General features: G+C 47.2%; 3 protein-coding genes across 3 annotated transcripts; all 3 read right to left on the reverse strand.

Annotated features, from left to right (window-relative positions):
* Window positions 1–2,234: 2,234 nt before the first annotated feature.
* On the reverse strand, window positions 2,235–6,904 carry LOC135825172 (uncharacterized). Its single transcript, XM_065337896.1, has 3 exons — window positions 6,576–6,904; window positions 5,137–5,313; window positions 2,235–4,077 (listed from the first exon to the last, which is right to left on the reverse strand). The coding sequence occupies exons 1-3, from the start codon at window positions 6,643–6,645 to the stop codon at window positions 3,338–3,340; spliced, it is 987 nt and encodes a 328-aa protein (XP_065193968.1). The 5' UTR covers window positions 6,646–6,904; the 3' UTR covers window positions 2,235–3,337.
* Window positions 6,905–8,200: 1,296 nt separating this feature from the next.
* LOC135825173 (uncharacterized) lies at window positions 8,201–12,037 on the reverse strand. The gene is made up of 3 exons (XM_065337897.1): window positions 11,931–12,037; window positions 10,526–10,804; window positions 8,201–9,552 (listed from the first exon to the last, which is right to left on the reverse strand). Exons 1-3 carry the CDS (start codon window positions 11,998–12,000, stop codon window positions 8,930–8,932), a joined length of 972 nt encoding a protein of 323 aa, XP_065193969.1. The 5' UTR covers window positions 12,001–12,037; the 3' UTR covers window positions 8,201–8,929.
* Window positions 12,038–14,796: 2,759 nt separating this feature from the next.
* Window positions 14,797–20,353, reverse strand: LOC135824320 (uncharacterized). The gene is made up of 6 exons (XM_065337054.1): window positions 20,332–20,353; window positions 19,374–19,601; window positions 19,046–19,222; window positions 17,663–17,851; window positions 16,750–17,028; window positions 14,797–16,114 (listed from the first exon to the last, which is right to left on the reverse strand). Exons 1-6 carry the CDS (start codon window positions 20,351–20,353, stop codon window positions 15,390–15,392), a joined length of 1,620 nt encoding a protein of 539 aa, XP_065193126.1. The 3' UTR covers window positions 14,797–15,389.
* Window positions 20,354–27,091: the final 6,738 nt, after the last annotated feature.

The raw sequence follows: 27,091 nt of genomic DNA on the forward strand, positions 1-27,091 counted from the left end.
GAAGCCGTTTAGTGCTAGCACTAGCTGCGAGTGATGGTGGTGCAGTGGTGCAGTGGTGTATACAGTAAACCCACTCTTCACTGGCGTCCCAATCTGATAGGAGCATAGGAAAGCATAGAGTAGAACGCAGCGAGTCATTGATCTGCAGGTGATTGTGAGGAAACTCATGTCAGCTAGGAAAACAATCACTTGCTCTTGTTACTGGCCTGCTTCCTCCGGAAACAAACACTTCGGCAATTTCTTTATTAACATTCTTAGGAGTTACTGTGCTCCAACAATTTTGGTTCAGTGAAACAATTAAAAAGAATAATAATAATACACACAGCTCGCATCTTCTCGGAACCTGTTAGATAGCGGCAGAGTTGACGCATCTGTGTCAAGCCAAGTTAGTCTAGTCGTGCAGCTCAAAACAATTCAAAACTGAATTACGACTGTTTTGTAGAGTCAACACTTCCATTCCTGCAACTGGCACTCAGCTGCACAAACTAAATTGAGAATGCCAATATTTCGCCCATTGGGCATCATTAGGGCATTCATGAGGAGGGGAGGCGCGCTAGGCAAGCATGACATATTATTAAAACAGCCAGAGGAATGTTCTAGAATCCACACTGCACGGAATTGGCAAAGAAACCCAAACCTGAAAGGCGAGCTCACCACCCCAGTATGCCCACTTCCCCATGTCTAACCCCCCAAGACGAAGTGAATACTGTAGTAGTCATACTGGCCAAAGTTAAAAACAAACCCCCCCCCAAAAAAAAAAAACAGTCCTCACTCGAAACACTAATAGAAAGGCACTGGAAATATCTTTTTGTTTTCCTCCAACCAATGTCTAAACTTGTCACCAAGTGCAGCTCACAACTGATGTATATCTTCATTATCAAGTACCCGCTATCAGTAGTGCCATGGTTCCTTAATGCAGTGTCGATCGTCCAGGAACACCGCAGCCCCGTCTTAATGTACGCTATCCTGAACACGACCAGGCAATAAGCGAGTGGGGAACGCATCACAAGTGGAATATCAGTACCTACCTAAACGGCCGTGAGAGCTGTTTGTCCAAAGAAAAATAAGCTGCTAGCATCCCGGCATCTGCATTCGTTTGCACCAGCTCACAGACTTGATCATCCATAAACTTGGTTCTACACTTTGCGGACTACACGAGTAACCTGCGTACGCAAAGTCGCAGATGAGTCCCCTGTGTCCACTATAATGACTGCTAATGAGATTCGACTTGACGCGTCTTCTTCCCTTCTCAGAGAGAAGGCGTCTTGTGTTCCGTGCCGAAGACTACACACCTGAAATTCCCATCTTACTATGCAGCTATGCACAGGAACCAGCACGGAGCGTATGCTGCACAAGAGCAGCACCTTGTTTTCTCTGTGGACATGCTTGACCCATCTGTCGGCTCACTGCTGGCTTAGTGTCATGCAGAGCAAGCATGGCTGACCGCATGGTTAACCGCATGGATTTTTGACATTAGTCTCTGCATTACCTGGATGCGTAATATTTGAACTGTTCAGTGAACAGAAATCTGGAACAAGACTGTGCAAAGGCCAGTTGACCGCCCGTCCCCCCCCCCCCCATATTGTGACAGTTTTGTATTGGGACCTGCTAACAGTACAGTTGGAACAAAACGTGGACGGATGCTAACGATTTGAGGCACTTGAACATGTGACTACATTGTTTGGCTCGTGGCAACCAATATTATATTTGATTCCGGAATTAGAATTCTCCTTCCAGCATGTGAGGTGAAATGATCGTTCTCCAAAAGAATCATTCTTAGCGACTACCATTCTGGAATGGGACCCACCTAACAGATTTTGTTTGACCAAACAGACGGGCAAGAATGATTTCCAGTGGCTCCCAGTGATTCCTATTGTGGAATGTGACCAATCAAACGCAACCTTCTAGTAAGTCTTCCAATTTCCAGGTTCAGATTTCAGATGTCGTGCCACGACCAAAACAAAATGAATCTCAATGGATAGTGCGGCACTAGCGTCATTGGTCGTATTGTGACTGCAGGTGCAGTAGATTAGGTCTGCCTGTCATACTTAGGCACTGACTAACCTGACAAGCTACAACCCCCCCCCCCCAACCACCCGTAAAGTTTGCTCCCATACATTTTCACTAGCTGTTTGCCCCAGCTTCAAATCCGTATCGGATCGATTTTTTTCACACAATACCCACATACCATTACTAGAACGGTGCAAACGCCAACAGGAAATTTCGGGAGCGGCTGAAAGGAGCGGGCGTCACGGTATCAAAAACAGCTTATGCATGCAAGACAGAACAGACTCTAAAATGAAAACAAAAGGAACAGCAGCACTATGGAGCAGGTGAGAAGTAAAGGTGGCTTCACAGTCACGCGATTTGTACAAACGAAGGTGGCTTTCCTGCAGCAAAATGTTCGTAAGCCTGCTCATGTCGTGCTGGACAGGCATGGTAGCAAGAGTGCATAACCATTGGGTATGTACTCTTGATGCTACATCATACATTCAGATGCGAAGAATTTTTGTAAAGGAAAATCACGTGTCATACGCTTAGAAACGCAGAAAAGCTAATCATGAAACGCACGATCAGCCACTGATGCGACATGTGACAAGAGAATCAAATCCAAGGCAGAGACACATCTGATATGGATTTATATTCTTTAAAAGGGATTCTGCACGGTGATTGATCAACAGATCAGAGTGTTGGGTTTGGAAGGCAAGGTGCGGATTACACTCGAAAGTTGCGAAACATTGCAAAATGCATAATGTGCAAGAAAGGTTGCTGTAACATGCTGCAATGCACCTAACAATGATGATTTAATAGCACTTAGTCAAGTGGTGTGCTTCACCGTACGTAATATCACTTATAAATTTATACTTTGAAAACAATAGAATCTTGTGCATAATAAGAGTAGAAAGAGAACAGGAGACTTTCCTTCTTGTTCAGCATTCCCTTTGTTCGATATGGCCTAGTTAGGTCATAGCGCACTGGAAACAAATGTAAGCCTTGCTCGCATACTGTAGTGGCCTAAAAATACCAGATGGTGAAAGCCTGCATACGCGCTACATGCAATGAGTCGAAAATACCTTTAGATCTACACGAATTTCTCACAAACAGAAAATTAATTCTGATTAAGCTCAAAGAATGCTTCGACGTGCCTATCCATTTGCCGCAAAACTTCTGGAAGTCGAAATGCTGAACATTTACATTTGCTGGCATAGATATTATGTATAATGGGTATATCGAAAATACGCAAAATGCTGTGCTTCATACGATGTCCAAGGAGGGTGTTCGCGCAGGCACCCTCGCTCCGCTGGGCCATGGGACGTTGTGCAGACAAAGATGTTCACTACACCATTGCACGATTAACGTACGTGGGCTCATCCTCTTGTGCAGCTGCCTGCTGTGTAGCGCCAAAACCGCTGTCTCTATCCGCGAACGAGGGTCTCTCTTCTCTACTTGCAGCTGGCAGTGGAGGAGCGGTGGGTCCAGTGATCTCGAAATATCCACTTTGCAAGTCGGTACAAGAACGTATGGCCCCTGTGCTGCGGGCGCGATCTCGGCTGGGTGTCACGACTTGTAGTTGTGCGCCGACTGAATATCTATCCAAGGTCACAGAGCGCTGTTTAGTGGTCATCGACTTGTCGGTCATGTACGGCAAGGTGTTGCAGCTCTTGCCTGGTTCGTCGCGTGGCTTATAGTCGCAGACAGTAGGTCCTTCCGGCCCACAATCCTCATAGGCCATGCTATCCGCGTCACCAGTATCGCCGTCATCCACGATATCGTGGTTCAAGTAGAGCTCGGAGTCGTGATCGCTTTCACGGTCTTGACCCTGGCCTTGAAGCTTGCCTTGGGTGCTCTCGACAAACCTAGCGTGGTTTTGATAACCGTGCTCTTGGGCATCGCCTCGCGGTTGTCCCTGCGCCGCTGGACCCTTTGTCGAATTACTTACTCGCTCAGCGCGCAACTGCCAGTAGAGGTACGCACTGGCTGCAACAGACGCTACCAAGGCAAGAACGAAGAACACAATGACGACCACGACTCCAGATGACGCCGATGGACACGATGTTGTCTTCTCCGGGTTTACATCTAAAGGGAGGGGAGAGAGCAAATCCAAAGCCAGCTCTGCGTGAATGTACATGTATTAGGCGGTGCACATCAAGCCAACGCTTTCCTGTACAGGAAGTCAACTATTCATGGACATCACACAACTGGCACGGTATATTAATATTATTATTCACACATATCCGCCGGATGAGTACGCGTTGTCCATGCACCATGGAGACCCACGAATACCAGCATAATAATAATATTATGTTCCCTCAGCAATACAAGCAAGCAAGCAAGCGAAGTTAAGATACGGCTGCACTAGCCGTATTAACTGTCGTACCCAGATGCACACATTCAATCCCTGGCTACGCTTTGGAACTGCCTGGGCACGGTGTAGGGCTGGTGAAATTCCCACAACCACTGCACGAGGATTAAAGACACTGTAGCAGCATGACGGTGTAGCAAAGGTCACGATCATGGTATCTTTACATGAAAACCTGCAGAGCCTGTGTAGCCGCGGAATCGGTTCCCTGCGAGATTTGTTTGTCTAGACATTCTCGCCAGCCAATCTCGCGAGGAGCCGATTTCTCGAGTGCGCTTGTCAATAATCACGCGCTGACCTGAGTCAATATGGGAGTATATACTTAATTGTTTGATTGACAGCATGAAACAAGGTGGAGGACACTGTGTTCGGAAACAGTGTCCTTACTACAACCTTCCGCGGTTGGCAGAGCCCCGGTCAATCTAACAATTGCGTGAACTATAACAAGGTTTATCTAATACTGGTTTTTAACCAGTGTTAGGTTATATCGAGTATATTATACTTGTATGACGTGTACTTGTCAAGTACACTATCCGTCCTGTACTGTGTTCAAGATAAATTGTTCGCCAGCTATTCCTGTCTTTCCTCCACACTGATTGCAGGGCGGACGGATAGTTGGCTGATAGTACGAAACGTTGGGACATGCGTGTGAAAAGCCTGTGGAGTCACTACAACCTACACATGGAGCCCTTGTGGAAATGCCAGATCACATAATGATAATACATCGGGCCTTAATTGGATATCATTAAGCCCGTGCCATTATTCTTCGAGGATACCTTGGCAAACCAATGGAGTTCCTGTCCACTTGCTCGAACCACTGCAAACTAGCGTCTTGTCGCCACTGACAGGGTGTGCGGACGGTAAGCATGCGTATTCAGCCGTAAAATTCTTCTTCGTTGCATGGCAGCTTACAGTCGAGAGCAGGGAGGCTGGAGGACAGCCACAGTTTGTACCTGAGCAAGGATGGAAGCCATGCACAAGCACAGGGATGAGTTCCTTTTTGCGAGGAAAGCACACAGGCAGGTACATGTGCTGGTGAGGATGATTCTAATAATGGCGTACAGTCAACTTCGCCAATAACGACTGCGGACATAACGACAATTCGCGAATAACGACAGAATTTCCATGCCCAGAGCAAAGTCCCATCCAACTGTAATACATAAAATGAGACTTCGGGTATAAACGACACTTCGCGAATAAGGACACTTTTCTGATGCCCCGCCGAGTGTCGTTATAAGCGAAGTTGACTGTAATTGGATACTGACACAGCGCTTTGAGTTTTTGATAGCATACATGCACACATCAAAACTGCTATTGGTTTGTGCATTCACAAGCACCTTTCTTACACTCAGTTAAGAATCCTGGCGATGGTCGTGTAGACGCAAACTTTGAAATACCCTGTACCGGTAAGGACTTGCATTTGAGGATGTGTGAACTGTGGTTCTTATTTGAGTGTAAGCAAGTTGCCCATGAAAAAATTACATGTATGTAAAATGAAGCTGCGTGAGGCATCCTTCAGAATGTTGTGATGTTCAAGCAATAGCGAGGAGACTGTTGCCAACACATGTTTCCGTCAACTGCATGGCATTGCAACGGAGAGTCTGAAACCCCGCTGGCTTGCACAATTCATCAACTCTCACCGTACCATAGCTGCCCTCTGACTATGGACACAAATTTGATCGGCTGTTGCGTACATTCATGTACGTTGTGGCCTTTTGTGGAGGTGTGTTCGACCTGAGTATGTTGCTCGGCCTTGCTTGCCTTGGCCGATTTTCGCGTTTGTTCTGGTTGGCGAGTGCAAGTCTAGGTCCTACCTATCACTGCCTGTATCGATGGCTCGCAAAGATTTTACCACTTGACATAGTGAACGTTTGAGAGGGGTCAAAATTTACCATTTTCTTACGTGGTACCCTGCCACACAGCCCCGCGCTCAAGGGGTTTAATATGCATGTGCAGGCTTATATAAAATGTCACGACATTGCAATGCAGTCCTTGCACCGTGTTTACACCTAAACTCAACACTCACTCGACCCTTGATGATAAAGAAGAGAGATATGATTCTCATTGAGGGCGCTGAAGGGATGCATCACAAAAGCAGTGTCATGTTCTCGAGCAATGCTCCTGAGCGACTAAAACACACCACTGACAGGTGCATTACGTACTGAAGTCTCGCCATCTTATGTGTACCTCACTTCCAGCTAGCAATCACACTTACCTGAACAAACAACGAAGCCGCCAGCTAGTAGCAGGATGAACACTAAACGGCATATGTGATCAGCAAACATTCTGTCTACTTTTGCCGTGCACTTGAATTTTCAAGCCTTCAAACTGGTTTCACAGATACCGTGGTCACCAGTTTGGTGAGCAGCACGAACAACCCTCTACTTCCCGAGAACAGTACTCCATGCTGGAATACACTGAACGGCAAGCTATCATGCGTCAGAAGTTCGTGAAGAAGGTTGACATAGTGGGCCTTGGTTGAAACGTAGCCTCTTCAGCTCACGCGCTATCTGTAACACTACGTCCTCAGCGCAGAGAAGCAGGAACAGTAACTTGCCAGTGCATAGCAGGTCATACGCTCGTTGGGCCGACTGCTTAGGTGGCTCAAACATTTGTTACCTTCTGGAATAGTTCATTCTTCAATAGAATACGCCATTGTCCAAGTGACTGGACCCACGCGCGAATGTATGCGGGGCCGGGGTTTTATATCAGCGGCGGCATACCACAATGTTCCGGAGCAGCTTGAATATGCTCCGATAAGATCCGTTGCCATTATGATCTTGAAGGACACACACGCGTGCATTGAAAGAAGGCCATCTTTTGCTGTTGATCTATACTTACAGTAGGAATCAGTGGCCTGATGACTGCCTATGGGCATGAAACTGTTAGTTACAACGAACGATGCTTGGTGCTCTGTGCCGTGTGTAAGTTAGCTCTATTCGAATGACTAGTGAGCATTCTACCCAGCCGGAGGACTCCCATATGAAGTGGAAATCAAAACAGGCATAAGCCATAGTGGACCCACTCTGTTCACCCTGGAAATGCAGCCGTTTTGCACGCTTTGTTGGCCAGACTCGTCCTCTGCAACTCCAAGTTTCGTGGCCTTGCTCCCAAAACATGAGATAGCCTTGAAACACTGCAAACTCGTGTTATTTGGCTTCACCCTCGGTGCAAGGAGCACCTTTGCGAGTGAAGGGTAACTCAGCTTGTGAACTTGAAGGGATGTAGATAACGCAATGGTGCATTGCTTTGCTTCGTTCGTTGTCAGTGATGTGTGCGAGTGTGTGCGTGTGTGCGTGTTTGTTCGTTTGTAGGTAATGCTATAGTATTCTATGCAGTACATGTAGTCCTTTACACACCTGTATGCATGAAATGAACATAATTATTACTTTTGTTTGGGAGGCGCAAGCGTGAACCTCTGAGCTGCAAAATGATGCGACTCCACCTGACTTGTACATGAACGGTTTGTACTGCGGCTTTGGGCTGAAGATAATCACCATGCTGTAATATTTCATTTCGCGTGCGTATGTTTGTGTATGTGTGTGCGTTTGTGTGTGTGTGTGTGTGTGCTCGTTTGTGTGTGGGGGATGTGTGTGTGGGCGCGTGTGTGTGTGGGCGCGTGTGTGTTTGTGTGTGTGTGTGTGTGTACGTGTGTGTGCGCGTGTTCGTGTGTGTGGAAATACCGTTACATTGGTTTGTATGCCTTGACGTGTTAGGGTGTACTAAAGTATATCTGTGTGAATGTGGTTTGCCATGAATACCGAACTATTGGCATCCGAAATATCACGGAACAGGCAGGTATCACGCACGCAAAACACGATTACGTTTGTTTGGGTTGGGGTCCAGGACAATTACAGTGTGACTGTTAAAAAATTAATGATTGTGCACATCATAGAAATATTGAGGAGAGTGATTGATATACGCACTGGGAAATATTGATGAAGTTTAACAGGAAAACTCCGTTGAAACAACACAAATTACACTCATAAGCCAAGCGTACGAAAACATAAGCAACTGAAAAACTGAGATATGCCAATGATGATTCTACAAATGAAATATGCTTACATGTACTGAGTTCAAAGGGCTAAAGTAACTGATGGTGACATCATGTCCCTAACCATAAAAGTATAGAACGGCAACAAAACGGGAGGAACGCAAATGAGATCACTGGAAACCAAAAGGTAGAGATTGAAGAAAACGAGATTTTCATGGTAGCCTACATGTGCATTCGACATTAACGGACTAGCTGAAGGGAGAATTGTATTCATGTGTTGACCATTATTGTTTGCCTTTGCCGCCATGAATGCCAGGGACAAAGCGTGACGGTGACCGATTTTTTTCTTTCTACAAAATCCACATATCTCCAGACACTGGGGTGAATGATGGAGTGTATTCATATGTTGGAAATGGCGACGCAGACATACAACAATGCTCACATTGCAAGTACAGTAACAAACAAGCATGCTCTGCTATTCGATGGGGACAAGATGTGTTGGCAATCGGTGAGCACGTGTAGTTGGGTGATGTGTGGCGAGATGCATTTCAATGGGCTCACGGTGCTCATTAGTTTCAGTGATTGACGTACATGGGTTCTTTTACGTTCGTGGTGCTCTTCTGGGACGTAACGCTCTTCGTAACGCAGGGGTGCTGGAGAGGTTGGCCACTGGAAGTGGTTGTAGCCTGCAAGTCCGGGCCAGCGACGTCCTCTGTGCTCTTTCCAAAGGAGGAAACAGCCCTGGCTTGTGCTCTGGGAGCGGCATACCCAGCTGGAGATGCAGTGCTCTGGCGATCTGTGAGGAATGTCTCACAGCTTGCTAACGGCTCGGCGCTTACGTTGGGAACGTATTCTTCGACGTCAGGAGCCGCTACATCGACATACGACAGACCATCATCACCCGCGTAGTTGCTGTCTTCAATGTCATGGTTCAGGTAGAGATCATCCTCCTGTACCTTGTCTTGTCCAGGCGGCTGCTGATAGTGAACGTCTCCCTCCAAACCCTTGCCCTGCTGCTCAGGGAACTCAGTGAAGGCGAGAGTCTTTACCGACTTTCTTTCCCTTCCATGTCGCAACCTTCTGCAGAGAATCATGGTAAGTGTTGTGAACATGATGACGAGTAACAACAGCGCTCCGACCACAGCCAGGAACACGGTGGACAATACTGGACAAACAGTGGTCATCTCAGGGCTTGAGCCTAGCAAATCGAATACAGATGATTGAACAAAGACACAGTCCATATTATTATTTCTTGTTATTGGGCAACATGCCCGTTAAAACCTGCGAAGTAAAATAAACAACAACAACAACAACAACTCAAAGTTTCCCGGGGCTTTCTCGGGGCTTGAGCCTAGCAAAGCGAATACAGGTGATTGAACAGAGACACAGCCAATATAATATTGGCTGTGTCTCTGTTCAATCACAATATTGGCAATATTGTATACATACTTCACATCACTTAACGTTTCCTGAGCTTAACTCACCACAAATAACCAGTTAACTAGTCTTACATTTACTCTCAATGTCCACAAGAAAGCAGTATCAAGGAGGACGTTAGTGTACACATTTGTGATTACAAGTACATGTACCGTAGTGCAGCAATACAAATCATTGGGAATTCAATTTCATTTTGCAGGAACACAAACCCAAATGGGTGAATCAGAACAAGAGTGAGCGACATGCATGTGCATGAGTCAGGACATACCAGACCCGCCGCTTTGATCCCGTGGGATGAAAATCAAGATCATAATAAAATATCTCGGAGATCAGAGTTGATCATTCAAGTGCTCTATATTCTTTTGAAATTTGGCTGGTGGCTGCGAAAGGTCATGTGCACATCATCCATGCCAGCTTGGATTTTGCACAACAATAGTGTCTCCCTATAATACTAGTACACAAAAAAGGCTAACTTTAAGATCAGCCTCCTCAAATGTGCATGTTATTAATATAATCCGAACGCTGACTAGTAGTATTATCCTATTCGCGATTTGAGCAAATTTTTATCAAACGGAAAACAGGCTTAACCATACGTATGTGTGTGTGTGTGTGTGTGTGTGTGTGTGTATGTGTGTGTGTGTGTGTGGGTGTGTGGGTGTGTAGAATCGGAATCCCAGAGCGCGCAATGACTAACAGAGGTAGTATTTCCAAACATGAAACCCGTATAGGCTTACCAAAAGCAGAGGGAAGAACCACAACACTGCGAGACTCCTTGCTGCGCAGACCAGTGTCGGTGATGACGTATGCACTTAGCTGAAAGACTTCACCAATGGTGGGTCGCCGAATCACCATCGTATTACTATCTTCACAGGTTTCGCTCACAGCGTTGCTGCCAGACGTCAGCTTGGTTACCATGTAACAGTACAGCTGAATGACGTGCGATTCGAGGGGATGGGAGATGAAGAGTGTAACATCTTCACCCGAAGTATTGACAGAGATTGTTGGGGGAATAGCTGGGCAAGGGTAAAAGAAAGAATGCAGTGTTATGCAGAAGGGAATGGTGGAATGGTCGAACATCGCTTCTGAAGAGCAAAGGGTGTCATATGATATCCTTTACGGCAGTGGCAATACATTTCTATTTCTGCTCATGATATGAACTTCTTGATGGACCTGGCATGAGGGCGGCATGCGTTTAGTATACTTTTGAGATGAAGAGATGTGATCTTTTGGTGATTATGTGATCAATTCACACCCATCAGAAGTTGCATCATAGCAATAAATAACCTCCTAATTTAATGTGCTTGAGTTTGTGTAGGTTAGTTTTCCTGGTGTGAATTTAGAAAGCATCAGTGAACATTGAACACCTTAGCACTGCGTAACCTTTAACGACCAGGGCAGTAGTCATCTGAATACACAGCACCACATTCAGGATGCTCAAATAAATTTTTTGACTTGCAATGAATTTAAGAGGAAAGCAATCGTGATGTGCGTTGTGCAGTCGCCATGTCATTATTATGTTTGGTTCATACTTAGGCTTTTACCGAAGGATGTACCCAGAGTGCTGACAGTGCTCAACACCACAAAGGCAGTGCGTAATACACAACAGAACAACAAGGACAATCAAGGCTTGTTTGCTGCTACTTTAAGTTTCATGCTTACGCAATCATCAGGCAACATGAAGATCGGGTGCCGACCATGCCGGTATATATGCCAGGAGAGGGTGGTATAAAAAGCTGTGTGAGACTGTGGGGGCTAGCGCAGTAGCGGTGGTGTTTTAGGCAGGGGCTGTGTGCAGAGTGTGTGGTTGGGCACACCAGCCACACACTCCGCGCTAACACTGCACTGCTAGCCCCTGCCTTCAACAACCACACAGTAGCAGAACCCGAACCCGTGATCTTTTCAACAAGCCCGCGAAGCTTTAAAGTCGAAGCCATGGTGAAGAGAGCAAGTCATCATCAAAAGAAAGAGTTGCAACATTGTTTCACGCTTCTTATGAATATTTACAAGCCGGTGGGACGCAGCCCACACTTCACCCGCACATAGCGCAAAAACTAGCCTTCAAAACTTGTTTAGAGGAACTAACACAGATTGAAATGAATTGAGGATAGGGGTGAACATAGGCAATGAAGGGGACCTCACCCAGACAAGAGCACGTCTTCACAATTAGACACAAAGCGATCAGCGCGTATCCTCCGCTTACTCCTGCCATATCGTCAGAGAACCACCAAGACAATTCCTTTCCTTTTTTCTCTTTCTTTGCGCCCTCAAGGCCAAGTACCGCGCCTCTACAGCCACTTCACGAGTCAATGCAAAACACGTTCAACACTGAAAACCCACTATTCGGTAACCCACAGTGCTCGATGCGGTGACCGACAGAGTCGTGTTGTACGTGACTCATTTCATGTAAACATTACCTTCCATCTGGCATGAAGAAGTAGACATTCGTGAGTCTAGGGTTAGCTGACTTCCTTCGTATGTTCCAAAAGCCTGCTAATTTTTTTATCAATAGAGAGGGCTATTGAATCGGGTCATTGACCTCCTATTTTCGTGTATTGGTATCCAGAATCCACTTCTGAGTTCTGTGGCGACACCTCGTGAGCCACAGCAAGCCATTTCTCTAAGACTACCAAACCTGATCCGGGATGATTCATAATAGATTATGATTTTTTGAACACGTCAGGTATTGAGACGGATGTGTTTGGTATAGTAACTGAATGATTATGGAAGAATATGCACACGTGATCGAGAAGCAGAGTGCTGTATACTTCCATTGCTTCCACTTGGTAAATTGTTCACAGTTTATCCCAACTAACAAAATCAATGTATTTGAGGAGGATGCAATCAATCGCCCCCTTTGTTGGTCTAAATACAGTGAAACCTCGTTAAGAAGAACACTGATAAGACAAACTTTCGCTTAAGAAGAACTAGAATCCCAAGTGCTATTGGATTCATCACTGTGTATTAACTGGGTAAGACATATGGATAAGAAGAACTCCCGTTATTGCGAACAAATCCTGTCGGTCCCTTGGTGTTCGACCTAAAGAGGTTCGACTGTAGTGCAATTGATTCTCCTTTAAACGACATGTATATTTTGGCTAGATGTGACAATGGCCTGAGTTCGGCGCTTACCATGGCAAAGTGTTTCGGTTGAGATAAATGGAAATGGGCAACCATCTCCCACTCCAATTGCCAATCATTTTCAAGTCAAAAGCTCGAGTCTGAGGAGTTGGACGCGATGGCTATGTTTCCGTGGAAGCCTAGCTGGTAACGTCGCTACATGGATGATTGTCTGGTAGTATGGTGTCAATGTCTTGTCATGTTGATGAAGTTCGTGCAGCATTTGAGCAGCAGACACCCTGACATAGGTTTCACAGTGGAACAAACCCAGCAGAATGCCTCGTACATAATAAGCTACACCTAGACTTGTCTAGCTCTGCCAAGCGCCATGCAAGCACACCAAGACCATCATCGGAGATACAAACCCGATCAGATAGTTATTCTGAACACTGTGCTACGAAAGCGCTTTCGTTCTCGGAACATTGCATTTAATTTCTTACACTACATTCTTGCGTGTCTACACATAGGAAAGACTTGCAGCTACCTGTAAATTGGTCCTCATTGCGGCTGTACTGAAGCTGCTGTCTCCAGAACACTTTTTCAATTCTATTATGTATTTTATTTTAAAATGAGGTGTGCAGCGAGGAGACCGCATTTTCAACGATCGAGCTAGTTGTGTAAGTGGCTGCAATGGAAGCTGCGAGCGTACAGAAAAGATTCAGATAAGCATTCAACAATGTTTTTCTATGTCACGTTCCACGGAAATTCCGAGGCTACTCGCTACCAATAATGTATTTTGTTTCTTCCGCTTTCCTTGACTACACGATGAGCTTCAAGTATGAGTTTCAATTTATTTGATCCGAAGATAGACACCGTACGCGCTAACATCTTCTCTCGTTAAAGCTATCACCCACAAAACCACGGGGCCAGGGCTATTTTTCTGCGCCGAATAAATAACTACCTATTATCACCAAAGTATAATTTATAAACCTTTTATCCTGGGCAAGTTTCACGGAACATGTCACACGTTGTTTGATAATTACACTGAGCAAAAAACGCGGAACTGCAGCAAACCTTAAAAAAACCTTATTTGTGCCTTTCTGTCCTTGAGCCTTAATTTAATATCGCTTTACTGGGTCCCTGAAGGGATACTGCTGACTCAAGCGTCATCGCGCACATCCAAGTAATAAACATCTGTTATCAGCTGGTAAATCCTGCGAATCAAACCATTGCTTCCCCCGTTTTGATAGAAATGGATCAATACAGACTTCCTCATTTCCTACAGCAGCTTGAACTTGATGTCGCGTTCTACATCTTCAACTATTATTGTTCCATTTTTTTTAACTACAACCTCGGCCAGGATGAATACCCTTAGGAGTATCATATCCCCCCCCCATGGGGGCTTATACACTCTTGCTACTACCAAGAGTACACAACCAGGTTATGTACAGACTGGTTATGTACCGATTATGTGCTCTTGCTACCACAGTTGTCACATCCTCTAGCGGGTTAGACATGGGGTAGTTGCCGCACTGGGGTGTGAGCCCGTCTCATGTTTCTACATTTCCGGCGTTACATAGAAGCAATGCTGATGATGCAAGGTCCTCACCGTGTAGATGCACCCTAAAATAGAGTGCCTCTTTCGTCCGTCTTGGGGCTTGGAAAATAATGCCGTTTCCTGTGAGACCCGGCTGGAAGCCGAGTTGTCCGCATCCGCGGGAACGCCACCACCTCGACGATCAAAGCGCAGATGCAGCTCCTACGCGGTGGGAGGTGTGTGGCATGAAAATGGTGGAACATGAATACACTCGTCGACCTTATCATGGTAGTTTTTAATACGGCTGTTCGGTTAAGGGTAAGTAGCTGCAGTGGGTACTGCGTTACCTGAAAACACCAGCTACGTTCATGTGAGTGTGGACACGGATATTCTCGGGGCCTTAATATTTTATGAGTGTGACTCAGCGAATGTAGAAAGATGTAAGAGATCTGAGAAGGTGTGAAAAAATATTAATTTTACAAAACTTAGCAGTGACGAAAAACAGGTAATATCCGGAAAGGGGAATTTTAAAGCAGGATCAGCATGAATGATATCATTATTCTGTTGAACACATATCCTAGAAACAGTGTTAAAAATTACATAACATAGAGATTCTGAAAACTACAATGAGGTGTGGGTGATACGTGACAAAATTCAGCAATGTACTAGCGGAATATTGGTTTGGAAATCCATCAGGGTGCAGAGAGTGTCGGTAATCAAAGACAGTCTTCCAACAGATGCCAACACGGAATAAGATTTATACTGAGAGTGCTTTGTGCAACAGATGAAGTAGACAAGCTCCAAAGGTACATCTTTGTGAGAGATTTAAAAATAGTTCAAAAAATGGTTGTGATATGAAACTTGTGATGTTTGCAGCACGCGGGGAAATACAGAACAGGTAAAGCAAAGAATGTTTCGCAGAGTGTGTCGTGCATTCCGAGAAGACTGCGGCTTGTCCAGTTGGCGTTGGGTGCAATCGGACGAACAGCCGCACGCCTAGTTCTTCAGTTCGCGTGATTCATGTAGATGGGCTGATCATCTTGTGCCGCATCACCAGCCACCGTACGTTGGTCGCCCGTTCCCTCTTGAGATGCACCATGAAGGCCGCCCGATCCATCTGGGGGTAGAGGTGGCGTAACGCTACCAGCTGTCTGCATGGAGCTGAACACATCACGTGAAGTGCTCGCCCGATGATGAGAGGCATTCTGGGTCTGTGCTCTCGGGGGCGCACTGTATCTGGAGAAAGTCTCAGTCTTTTCCTGGGCGGTCATCTCCTTGCCAGAATCACATGGTTGAATGACATTCATGTAGCTAGATGGCGGTTGTTGAGCATCGTGCGTGCTGAGGCCTGTAGCGATTTCTGCAGGATCAAAGTTGTCGTAGGTCACACTCTCACCATCCGCCTCCACGTCCACGTCCGCAACATCGCAGTTTATGTACATGTCAGATTCGTGGTCCTCTTCCCCTTGTTGATCATAGCTGTTGGACACACACATGCCCTGGCCGTGGTCATCTTGCATCTCCCGCTCTCCATGCTGTTGTGGCTGAAACAAGGCAGGTGCTCTAATCAGTTCGAGATCTTTCGCAGTTGTCGTGGCATCTCTAGCACGAACCTTGCAGCAGAGCAGTGCCATCACCCCAGTGGATACTAGGACCATCACGATCAGAAATCCGCCTGCAGCGATAACTCCAGTTGAAGCAGCCGGGCATGAGCTCGGCTCTTTTGGACCTGGGTTTAGAAGGAAGAAAACAAGATGAAATTCAATTTGAAATAAGTGCGCTGATTTGTCAAGGGCTAGGATGATAATCTTTTCAAACTTCAGTCTCTTGCTTTCACAGCATCTTTGCATCAATCGTTTTACATACAAGTCCCTTTCCCCATCGTGAATGTGTTTTTCCTTTTCCTTTTTCCCTCTTTCCTCCGTGGTTGGTCTCACCACCTCCACAATCCACACTCTACAAGGTGCAGAAATAAATAGATAAGTAAGTCGCAGAGCACCACGCATCATCAGGTTGTAACTGATACCTTCTTGCCCATAGGACATCATTAGAAAACTGATCATGGATAAACAGCCAAAAACCCGATTATATACGGTAATGTCAAAGAAACACCGATGCGTGTAAACAAGAGCGAGGAGTTTCATACGTGGATTTAGCAACATTCATTTTATAAGACAATTATTTGATTCATCAGGAACGCTGGCCGCTATCGTCTAGGATGCAACGGTGGCTAAGCGGCATTGTCTAAGGACCTCCGCCAGGGCGAGACGACTTTGGGAATACTGAAAGAATAAAACAATCACTCCTATTCATTTCTGGGTGTGTTTTCTGGGGATTTTCACAGTCAATCTACACAAGCCATACCTATTGGGATGGGCAGAACAATGACGCTGGGAGAGAATTTGCTGGTTAGATTCTCATCAGTGATCACGTATGCTCTCAGCTGGATGACGTCAGAGCTTGCCGATCGCTCCATCACTACATCAGGCCCTTCATAGCAACTTTCGTTGGACATTTCCCCTTCTTTGTGCAGTGAGCTCACCATAATACAGTAGTACTGAATCAGTTGAGGCGAGATGGTGTGGTCAATCGAGAGCGAGATGTTTTCGTCTGTGGCATTGAGAGTGATGTTCGGTGGAAGAGCTGAATGGGTGAGCATAACACAGCAAGACGAATTAAAGGATGTTCAATTCGGCAACCCTAGCACGTATCAAATATCTGGATGAGTTGAAGTATCATCTCCCGTGAAGCAAAAATAAAACAATCGCGGACCATTATTATGAGTGACGGGTAAGGCGCAAAGCACGAATAAACAATTGACTGTGCATCCTGGACTCCACACTAGGGAACATTGTTCGAACTGCTATTAAAGCCCTCACTCCACCCACAGACTTCCTGCACAGGCAATCACGCAGGGAATGGTTCACGGATATAATTGGATTGCATGAAAGCAGGATGAAAGCATACCCTATATGGCTTGCAGGCCGAACACAACAATGCTTATCAATGAGTGAACCACTCTGTGTTTACTTCTGTTTCTTCCACAAGCCGTTGGCCTTCTTACAATAATGAAGGAAGTTGCGTGAAACACGGTTCCCAACTGGTGGGTTTTAAGCCGGGAATTTGATGTTCTGCCGCAAGACACCTGAGCCATCTCTCCGCCAAAGTTCATATTAGGATGAAATACAAAATACCAATGGACTTCACCTTATATATACCCTAGTTGCTAAGAGATTATCAGTTAAGTCATGCTAGAACACTCATAGTGCATACATACGTTGACATTTCCCCTTGATGCTGGTCCATTCGGCAGAGTAGGCCGAGAGCTTCGTACAGGTTAAAATTGGATCTTCTCCATCGAAAAAGAATCCTTCATTGCATTGGATGGCCGAAAGGGAGGCTATGTTTAGTTTTCCAGTTTTCGCATAACCATTGGAGATCTCATTGGGCTGATTGCATTGCAAATCTACGTTATAAAATGAACAGCCGACAACAATAACAAATATGTTCGGAGAACTTCGGACAGACATCTTATTATGCCCAGGAGCTTGCGGGGCTGAGAAACTAACAATGATATTTTGAATATCAAGGGGCGATCTTTTTCTTATGAATAATTTGTAATACGTCTACTGTATCTAGATTATGCGTACTCGTATACCATGCTAGCCTGCCCATTCGTACACAGGAATGCCCCCCCCCCCGATATGGCTACCTGGGACTACCATAAATTCAACAATAAATTTAAAAGTGTTCATGGAATCGCTGCTCAGGCGTGTCCATTCTCCCATCCTAGCACTGAAGCGCAGATGCACTCCTGTTTCTGGCGTTCACATTGGACGCTTTCAATCGGCGTCCTCTAGGTTCTTGTCTCTCCGAGTCCATACGCCCTGTCCTGTGGCTCCCCACCGGATTTGAACCAGGTTTTTGACGCAGTAATCCAAATCTGGAGACCCGCCAGTGTCCTCTAGTATTGGGCCGCGGATGCTGGCTTCAGCGGTGAGAGGTGAGTAGATTAGACCCCACACCCTCAAAGACCGATAATCCCCCCTCTCTGCACCATAAATTCTTCCGCTAGGTAACAGGTTCCCAACTAACTGTGGGTTGCACCATGCCTGAAAAGCGTCTTTCCGCGTCAAAGCAAGATTTTTGTCAGCCAACCTCTGTTCCTCAGTCATGGTCTTAGACCACCCCACTATGCTTGCCTGTCGCCATTGATTCTAGCTAATTCAACTTTTCTATGACCTATCAGTTATTAAACAAGTTCGAGCCAATAACATTATTTTGTTAGAGAAAAGAAAGGAACATGTGGTGACAAAAAAGTTAGTCTTTTCTTTGCTTTTCTGAGAAGAACAAACAAGAGACGATTAATACTACTCTGTTACTAGAGTAGTTTTATTCGTTTCCTTCCCATCCCAGATGGGATCGATGACGGAGCAGGCAACGGAACTAATTCCTCATTCCCTACCTTTACTGTGGCAACCACGTCTAACAGCCGCCTAGCCAGTTTAGTTTCGGAAGTCATCTGAGGCCAGACAATGGCTGGTTTTGCCAGACCGTGACCAGGGTATTATGAGTTGACCCATGTTTCGTATCGTCAGACGTGCATCGTTAACGCAAGGCTATTGTCATTTGCGTATAGCTGAATACTACAAGTGCATACCTTCACAGATGAGGGGAGTTCCTTGCCATTGTCTCTGTGTATTGCAAACTAGATGTCTGTCACCTCTCAAGCGCGTTGTGTCAGGCTGGCACATGTAAGTGGCAGTGGCGTTGAGGACTGTTGTTGTGTAGCTTACATCAGACTTGGTGCCGCTGGGGGGACACCCACAGTCGATAGCTGAGCACACAAATGTTACAGATTGCAATAACTGCAGTAGGATGTGAAATACTACACAGGACACATGAACCCATGTTTCGTATCGTCAGACGTGCATCGTTAAAGCAATGCTATTGTCATATGCGTATAGCTGAATACTACAAGTGCATACCTTCACAGATGAGGGGAGTTCCTTGCCATTGTCTCTGTGTATTGCAAACTAGATGTCTGTCACCTCTCAAGCGCGTTGTGTCAGGCTGGCACATGTAAGTGGCAGTGGCGTTGAGAACTGTTGTTGTGTAGCTTACATCAGACTTGGTGCCGCTGGGGGGACACCCACAGTCGATAGCTGAGCACACAAATGTTACAGATTGCAATAACTGCATTAGGATGTGAAATACTACACAGGACACATGAAGGCAAGAAACATATTATAACGTTTATTATTATTATTTTGCTTGTTCGCGTTGGCATCAACCTGCATAAAGCAGGTATATAGCCTTCGCTCAACCTGCCATAAAAAAAGAAAGCTCATCCTAAGCGAGAGGGCTAGAGGAGAAGATAACGATAACGAGATACAGAATACAAAGAAATCCAATGATTTAAACATACAATTCAAAATAAGAAAGAAAGAAAAGAAAAACAGAGCCGAAGCTACTAATCGGAGTTGCGAATGCGTTGGTACCGATTGATCCATCAATCGACAAAGGGGACTAATCCGTTTTATAATATTATTGCAAAGTAGAAACTGATTGTAGTTGCAGATCTCCAGGCCAGGGCCAGCATATTGCCGATTCTGGATAGGTCTCTGCAGCATTTGATGTTGTAATTATCGTAATTGTTGATAAAATTATAAAATTGTTAGAGTATCTAGAGTATCTACATTCTTGTACGCGATCTTTTTGAAGTTGGCCTCCACGGCACTGCACTCCATTGGTTTGCAGACTACCTCGAAGGACGCACCCAACAAGTGCAAATCGCTGGACCCATTGGTGTCAGTGGCACATGCTCATGTGACGTCCCGCAGGGTTCCGTTCTCGAGCTGTGCTTTTCAACATCTACACCAGGCATGTGCCCACCATTGCCGGTCCGTCCCTCTCAGTGCAGTTTGCTGACGATATTGCTCTCACGTTCAGCCACCCTGATTGCCATGAAGTATCGCGAGTTCTCACAACGTCTACAACTGAGATTGCTAACCACCTCCATGAACGGAATCTAATCCTGAACACTAGCAAAATCCATGTCCTTCGAATTTCCGGCCAAGACGTTACTGTCAAATGCCGTGGAAACCCGCTACCAGCAGTTCCCCATGCGAAGAACCTGGGCCTCACGATAGACGAGCACGTTCGATCTGACGAACACGTTAACAATGCTGTGAAGAAGACCTCGCAGAAGGTGGGAGCGCTCTGGAGAGCCCGCCGTTGCCTTACGAGAAATTCCAGAGAGCAGTACGTGAAATCCGTTGTGATGCCAGATTTGCTCTACGGGTCCGTGGCGTTCTCTGGGTGCCTTCGACAAGACGAGCGGCCCCGCCTTCAGGTCCAGCAAAACCGTGCGGCACGCGCTGTATTCGGCCTGCCACCTCGCACAAGCGCCCAACCTCTGCTTGCTCGGCTGCAGCTGTATGGCATCGAAGAGCTCCACAAGCAAAATACCCTTATTATGATCTAGGGTTGCTCGAATGGTCGGGCAAGCAATGCACTGCAAGCAAGAAGAATGCCCACGCTGCTTTGGCAGTGGCGGAGGCTCGCTTGCCGACGTAACCGTCGGAGATCATCATGAACAATGGACTGACTAATTATTCACTTGTCCTGTCTTTATAAATAACATGTTATTGCATATGTTCTTGGTTTAGTTTTTGGCCTTTTTCGTGCTTTGGAGTTGATAACATTTTCCTCACTATCGAAACTATACGTCATACACATGGAAAAAAAAAATGCAAGCCCTGCTGGAGCGTCCCAGTACTCGAACAACTTGCGCGCAACGCAGCTTAGGCCTTCGAGTGCCCAAATCTGCCTCCAAAGCCGGCCACGACCGTCCAACCGCTCGCGGGTCCATTTTATGGAACACCCTGCCATCCGACGTGCGTGGTATTACCCAGTACCACCAGTTCAAACAAGCCTGCCTCCCGTTCGGTCTTGCTATAGCAGTTGCACACACTACTGAACACTACAGGAACCTTTGAATGTTTGCGGTACTCCACAGTACCCGTCATGTGCTGTTTATCGCCTCCCCGGTGTTGTATTCTAACGTTCACGTTATTCATTGACTGAGCGTTCTTTGCTTTGTACTACACCCTACTATCATGACTGGTAGGCTATTTACTACAATATTTCACTGTTTCAATTCGCTTCCATGTAATTGGGCGACACCGCCCGTTTGGTTCTGCGAATTCAAATAGAAATGTACCTACCTATCTAGCATCTAGAGTATCTAGTGTCTAGAGTATCTAGTGTAATTGTATCCGTTATTGAGAATCTAATGTTTAGACAGATGAATTGCACACCCATATCAGGGCGTAGCAAGGTATTTTAGTGTGGTACGGTCAACCATCTGAAGTACAGTTTAAAACAGAGAGGATCCAGGCTGTCCAAGAGAGTGCTCAATACCGAGTGGTAGAGCAGGTTCAAACAATAGGAGGACTTCTTCGAAAGTGGGAGTAGGATTGGCTTTTCGAGCTCTGTAGTTTTCTGTGGATTTTCAGGCCTCAGCGCGTCTCTCCTGCAAGCCCACTGATGCAGAGTGCCACTTGTTGCCGGTGCAACGGCAATGGCACCTGCGTTCGGTGTGAATGCAAGAAGGAGGGCCGCGAGTGTCAGAATTGTCTCCCGGGAAAAAAAAGCAGATGCCGAAACAACAGCCCCTCAACATCGAAACCGTCACCCGTACCCGTAGCGGTGACAGATACAAGTACCGACAACCAACCGTCATCCTCAGAAGCCACCCCGGAAGAGCTGGTAGCTGCTGCACTCACTGAAGCCCTGCTCACGGAATGCCGAAACCCGACATCCACAGGACCACCAACGGCACCATGCTCACAACCTGGTCAGGTAGCTGCCACCACCTCCAGTGACGTCAATAGGGTTGACCTGCATGCCATGCCTGTGTCGAGCTCTCAACAACTAGCATGGGACATACTGGACCAGCAGCATGCAGCAAGCATCAGTGCCGCAGATCGAGTTGACAGTAATGACGACACCCTAGGGCATGATGCAGAGTTGCTGGCCAACCTAGCACAAAGCCAATCTGTTACTGAGGAGCCCCAAGCACCGGATCCAGCCCAGCTCCCCCCATATCTGGAAGCAAATTGCAACATCACAGTTGGGACCCACGATTCAAACTCGTCTGCACAAATTGTAGATGCTGCATATGAAGAAGTGGTGCATTTTAGGCCTAACCTACTTTTCCTCCCTTCCGGGTCAGTCGGATCAAAGTTTGCAACTCCTTGCAACACTCTACAAACAGTTTGGTGACAAATGTGCAGGTGAAGGCAAGTCTCTGAAAGCAGCTGCAGTGGCCACTCAGCTGCTCCTGCAATGTCCGCACCGCTCTGCAACCAGACAGGAGAACATCACCTGTCTACAGCGCCGCATGCTACTCTGGGAGGAAGGCAACATCAACGAACTGATGATAGAAGCCCGGACTATCCAATCTCTAGTGCAATCTTCCACAGCCTTCCAAGGCAAGGCTCAGCCGCAGGACCAAGCTCGTACCTTTGCCAACCTCATCACCACAGGCAAAACCAGTGCTGCAATCCGCACGTTGTCTGAAGACCAGAAGGGCGGAGTACACTCCGTGGGCACCACCATCAATGGCCAGACAGTTCTGGACATTCTCAAGAGCAAACACCCTCCCGCGGCACCAGCAAATGCGATGGCGATGATTACAGGAGATGTCCCTCCGTCACCGCATCCAGTTCTCTACTCCAGCATCACCCGGGAGGCCATACGCGAGGCAGCCCTCCACACACACGGTGCTGCAGGACCCTCTGGACTAGACGCTGCGTCGTGGCGCAGAATGTGCACAGCTTTTCACGGAGCATCTGATGACCTCTGCGATTCACTGGCCAGCTGTGCCCGCCGCATCGCCTCGTCCTATGTTGACCCCACAGCATTGGAAGCTTTCTTGGCCAGCCGCCTCATACCACTAGATAAACAACCGGGTGTCAGACCGATTGGGATCGGAGAAGTGGCCCGTCGCATCATCGGGAAAGCCATCCTGCGATGCGCCTCATCTTCAATACAAAAGTCAGCTGGCTGCCTACAGCTATGTGCGGGTCAAGAGTGTGGCATAGAAGCAGCAATACATGCTATGCAAACAGCATTTCAGGAAGACGAGGCGGAAGGCGTTCTGTTTGCAGATGCGTCAAACGCATTTAACTCCCTTAACCGTGCTGTCTCACTGCACAATATCCAGCACACCTGCCCCACCATTGCTCCGGCACTGATCAACAGCTACCGCAGCCCGACTCGGCTGTTTGTGGATGGTGAATGTCTCCTGTCTTGTGAAGGCACCACGCAGGGAGATCCACTAGCCATGGCTATGTATGCCCTGGCAACCGTTCCTCTCATCCAGGAAGTGTCTCAGAGTGGAGCACTCCAGTCGTGGTATGCAGACGACTCCACTGCCGCTTCCACCATTCGAAAGCTGCATCACTGGTGGTTACTGCTTAAGCAACGAGGCCCAGCATATAGGTACTTCCCCAATGATGCCAAGTCGGCTCTTGTTGTGAAGCCGGAGCATCTTCAGGAAGCAGAATCCCTGTTTGCTGACACGGCAGTCCAGATTCGCACGGATGGCTGGCGGCATCTCGGTGCGGTACTTGGGTCTCCCGAATTCTGCAAGCAATATGTCACAGAGAAGGTAGAGACATGGGCGCTAGAGGTTGGACGACTGGCTGACTTCGCCAGCACTCAGCCACAAGCGGCATACGCTGCTTTTATTCATGGCCTCCGCCACAAGTGGTCGTTTGTGGCCCGGACGGTCCCAGGCATCAGCGGACTGCTAGACCCGCTGGAGCACTCCATCCGACAGCGGTTCATCCCTGCTCTAACCAGTCGCCCCGCACCTGGTGACGAAGAGCGCGCCATACTGTCCCTCCCGTGTCGAGTAGGTGGTCTTGGTCTCATTGACCCGAGGTCTTTGACGGACCAATACAATATGTCTGTCGCTGTCACCAACATCCTCGTGAGCCGGATACTGGACCAAGATACCAACATGGACGAAGTGCCCACCACCATCCATGCTGCCAAGCTAACTGCAGCAGCAGCAACCAGGAGAGCCGCTCGAGACCAAGCCAGTCAGCTCTTGGCCACATGTGATGCGCCCACCCAGCGAACCCTGGGGATGGCGGCCGAGAAAGGAGCGTCCAACTGGCTCACTTGCCGGCCCCTGAAGCAGTTCGGGTTTGTCCTCCACAAAGGCGCCTTCAGAGACGCACTCTGTCTGCGGTTCGGCTGGATCCCTCCCCGCCTGCCATCCACTTGTGTGTGTGGCAAGGCATTTAACACCAGCCATGCTCTTTCGTGCCCAACTGGTGGATACCCGGCTCTCCGCCATAACACGATCCGCGACCTGACAGCCGACCTACTGCGTGAAGTGGCAACGGATGTGAAGATAGAACCTCCTCTGCAGCCCCTGGAGGGTGAAAGGCTCCGGTATCGCTCTGCCATCTTGGAAGATGGTGCTCGTCTTGATGTGGCGGCATCTGGTGTCTGGGGAAGTCGTTTTGAGCGCACGTTCTGTGATGTTCGGGTTTTTAACCCTCATGCGCGCTCGAACACTTCCTCAACTCCCGCGTCCACCTATGCCAAACACGAACAGCAGAAGAGAAGGGCCTACGAAGAACGCGTCAGGTAAATGGAGCATGCTTCCTTTCTCCCACTGGTATTCAGTGCATCTGGTGGGTGCGGCAAGGTAGCCCACGCTTTCCTGAAGCGTCTTGGCCATATGGTTTCGGAGAAGCGGCATGAACCCTACTCCTCCGTCATGTCCTGGATCCGCTCTCTTGTCTCCTTTGCTTTGGTTCGATCCTGCAACATGAGCCTCCGTGGTCACCGTGCTTCTCCCTACCGCAGTCGTTTGGATGCTGCCACTCCTGTTGTGCTGGCAGTCAACGACTGTCAGTTGCGTGACTGAGACTCTTGCGGAGTAGCCGTGTCTAGCCACACTTTTTATTATCCGATGATCTTGTTTTGTTTGCTATGACTCCGTGATTTTCTGTTGGTTGCTTTTCTGCTGTGCGAATAAATGCAGTGTCGACAAAAAAAACAAAAAAAACAATATGAGGACAGAGAAAGTGTTTTTACTCAGAGTTTCACGCACTTGGGCTGCATTCGATTGTAGAAACTGGATCTCGGTTCCGGCAAACCAGATCACTTCGATCGGACGGGTACAAACGAATGTGCACAACCGATAATCCGTTTCAAGGCTATAGCAACAGCGTTGCTACAGCTCATCCCGTAGTATCTGTACGAATTGTGGTAAACTCTTGACCTAGTGTACGCATATTGGGAGTTTTGAGTAGATACGAGTCGTACCATGGAAATGAATCCATCGAATCCGTCTCTGGGAGGTGGGTTGACTGGATCCGAATCCGTGCTCTCGGGATCGGGATCCGGATTCGTACAATCGAACATGTACGAATTTGGTGAATCCGGGTCTGGGGCTGATGGATTCGTACAATCGAAAATGCCCTAAGCGATCATCAGAAAGCAGTAATGAGAAATCTGGATCAGTATTGTTCGAAGTACAATTTACTCGAGGGGAGGGGTGGCTGAGGTTGGAAATTTAGAGCCAGATCAGTGTATTTTATGGTTCATGGGGTACCTGGGGCAAGAAGTGGTACGGGCGATACCGCAGTGACCGTACCGTGTATCACAAACGTTACACCCAGAGACGTGCAGTACCCAGAGTCCTAACTCGCCACATCATTAAACATGCATGTTGAGCCATCTCAGTCCGCCAAATGACTAGGGAGGACAGAAGCGCCAGAGAAATACGAACCCAACAGCAGGATAAACTCGATCGTCCAATTGTAATAATGAATGCTGGCAAGTCGAGGTTTGCCTCCAATTCTAGTTCCAGGAGATCCTTGATCCACCACAACACTGGAAAAGGTTCAGAGCTCCCACAGTACCTCTCACAGCCGGTCGGTAACGTGATGCTGAAAGAGTCATATCGTGGCATTCTTCTGTTTTCACATTTCCTTTCCTGACGCAGTTCTTGATTGATACTTTCTATTGTGCAGTTCAGTTTGGCGCATGATTCTATGTCGCAGGTTTTGACTAGTCCTTTCCACTAACATGTCATGTCCCTCTTCCAGGGTCTAATTCTCCCATTGGTGTAGTCGTTGGCTTTCATTGAGAATGGGGGCGGGGTCTTCCTGGCCTCCCACGAGTCACATTATTTTGTTGTTTATCATCTTGTTACAGTCGTGGATAGTTACTGCATAACTCGTTCTCATGTGTTCTTTCTCTTTTTTCCATTTTTTTTACTACTTCGAAGTAGAGTCTTGTAAACCCGTCATGTGTGAGCCAGGAATTATTATTATTATTATTAGAACTTAGAAGTTGCGACTTCGGCGGTAATAGTCATGAAGTTGATTGTTCCAACTAGGAACACACGCTTCTTGCCGAACTTGACACTTGACTGACTCACGACTGCCATCCGGAGCACACGAGGAGCACGTCGCACCTTCCACTCGACAAACCTGCAATAAAGCACCACTCCCTGCTCAATACACGGTGTTTCGGGGAATTCACCCCTCATCAGTTGAGCTTGAGTAGGCTGAGGAAGATTGTGCCTGAAAAGCACCACTTATATACTGCTCTCCAGGCCAAACCATCACCAGGGATACAAACTTACAGAGACGCTTTGTTTCCAGCGCGA

This window comes from Sycon ciliatum, chromosome 9, assembly GCF_964019385.1.
Source record: "Sycon ciliatum chromosome 9, ocSycCili1.1, whole genome shotgun sequence".
NCBI classification, from domain to species: domain Eukaryota; kingdom Metazoa; phylum Porifera; class Calcarea; order Leucosolenida; family Sycettidae; genus Sycon; species Sycon ciliatum.

Bases quoted from the DNA above. Each gene is read 5' to 3' on its own strand.
- LOC135824320 (XM_065337054.1), bottom strand. From the start codon at position 20,353: ATGGCAATCAGGGTGGCTGAAC. The intron at 17,852-19,045 runs GTATGCACTTGT...TTTATAACGTAG, and splicing joins AACTCCCCTCATCTGTGAAG to ATTTGCAATGCAATCAGCCC. The intron at 17,029-17,662 runs GTATGTATGCAC...TCACCCATTCAG, and splicing joins CATCAAGGGGAAATGTCAAC to CTCTTCCACCGAACATCACT.
- LOC135825172 (XM_065337896.1), bottom strand. From the start codon at position 6,645: ATGTTTGCTGATCACATATGCCGTTTAGTGTTCATCCTGCTACTAGCT. The intron at 5,314-6,575 runs GTAAGTGTGATT...ATCCTTGCTCAG, and splicing joins CGGCTTCGTTGTTTGTTCAG to GTACAAACTGTGGCTGTCCT. The intron at 4,078-5,136 runs GTATCCTCGAAG...CCCTCCCTTTAG, and splicing joins AACTCCATTGGTTTGCCAAG to ATGTAAACCCGGAGAAGACA.
- LOC135825173 (XM_065337897.1), bottom strand. From the start codon at position 12,000: ATGGCAGGAGTAAGCGGAGGATACGCGCTGATCGCTTTGTGTCTAATT. The intron at 10,805-11,930 runs GTGAGGTCCCCT...ACCCTTGCCCAG, and splicing joins GAAGACGTGCTCTTGTCTGG to CTATTCCCCCAACAATCTCT. The intron at 9,553-10,525 runs GTAAGCCTATAC...TCGATTTGCTAG, and splicing joins GGTTCTTCCCTCTGCTTTTG to GCTCAAGCCCTGAGATGACC.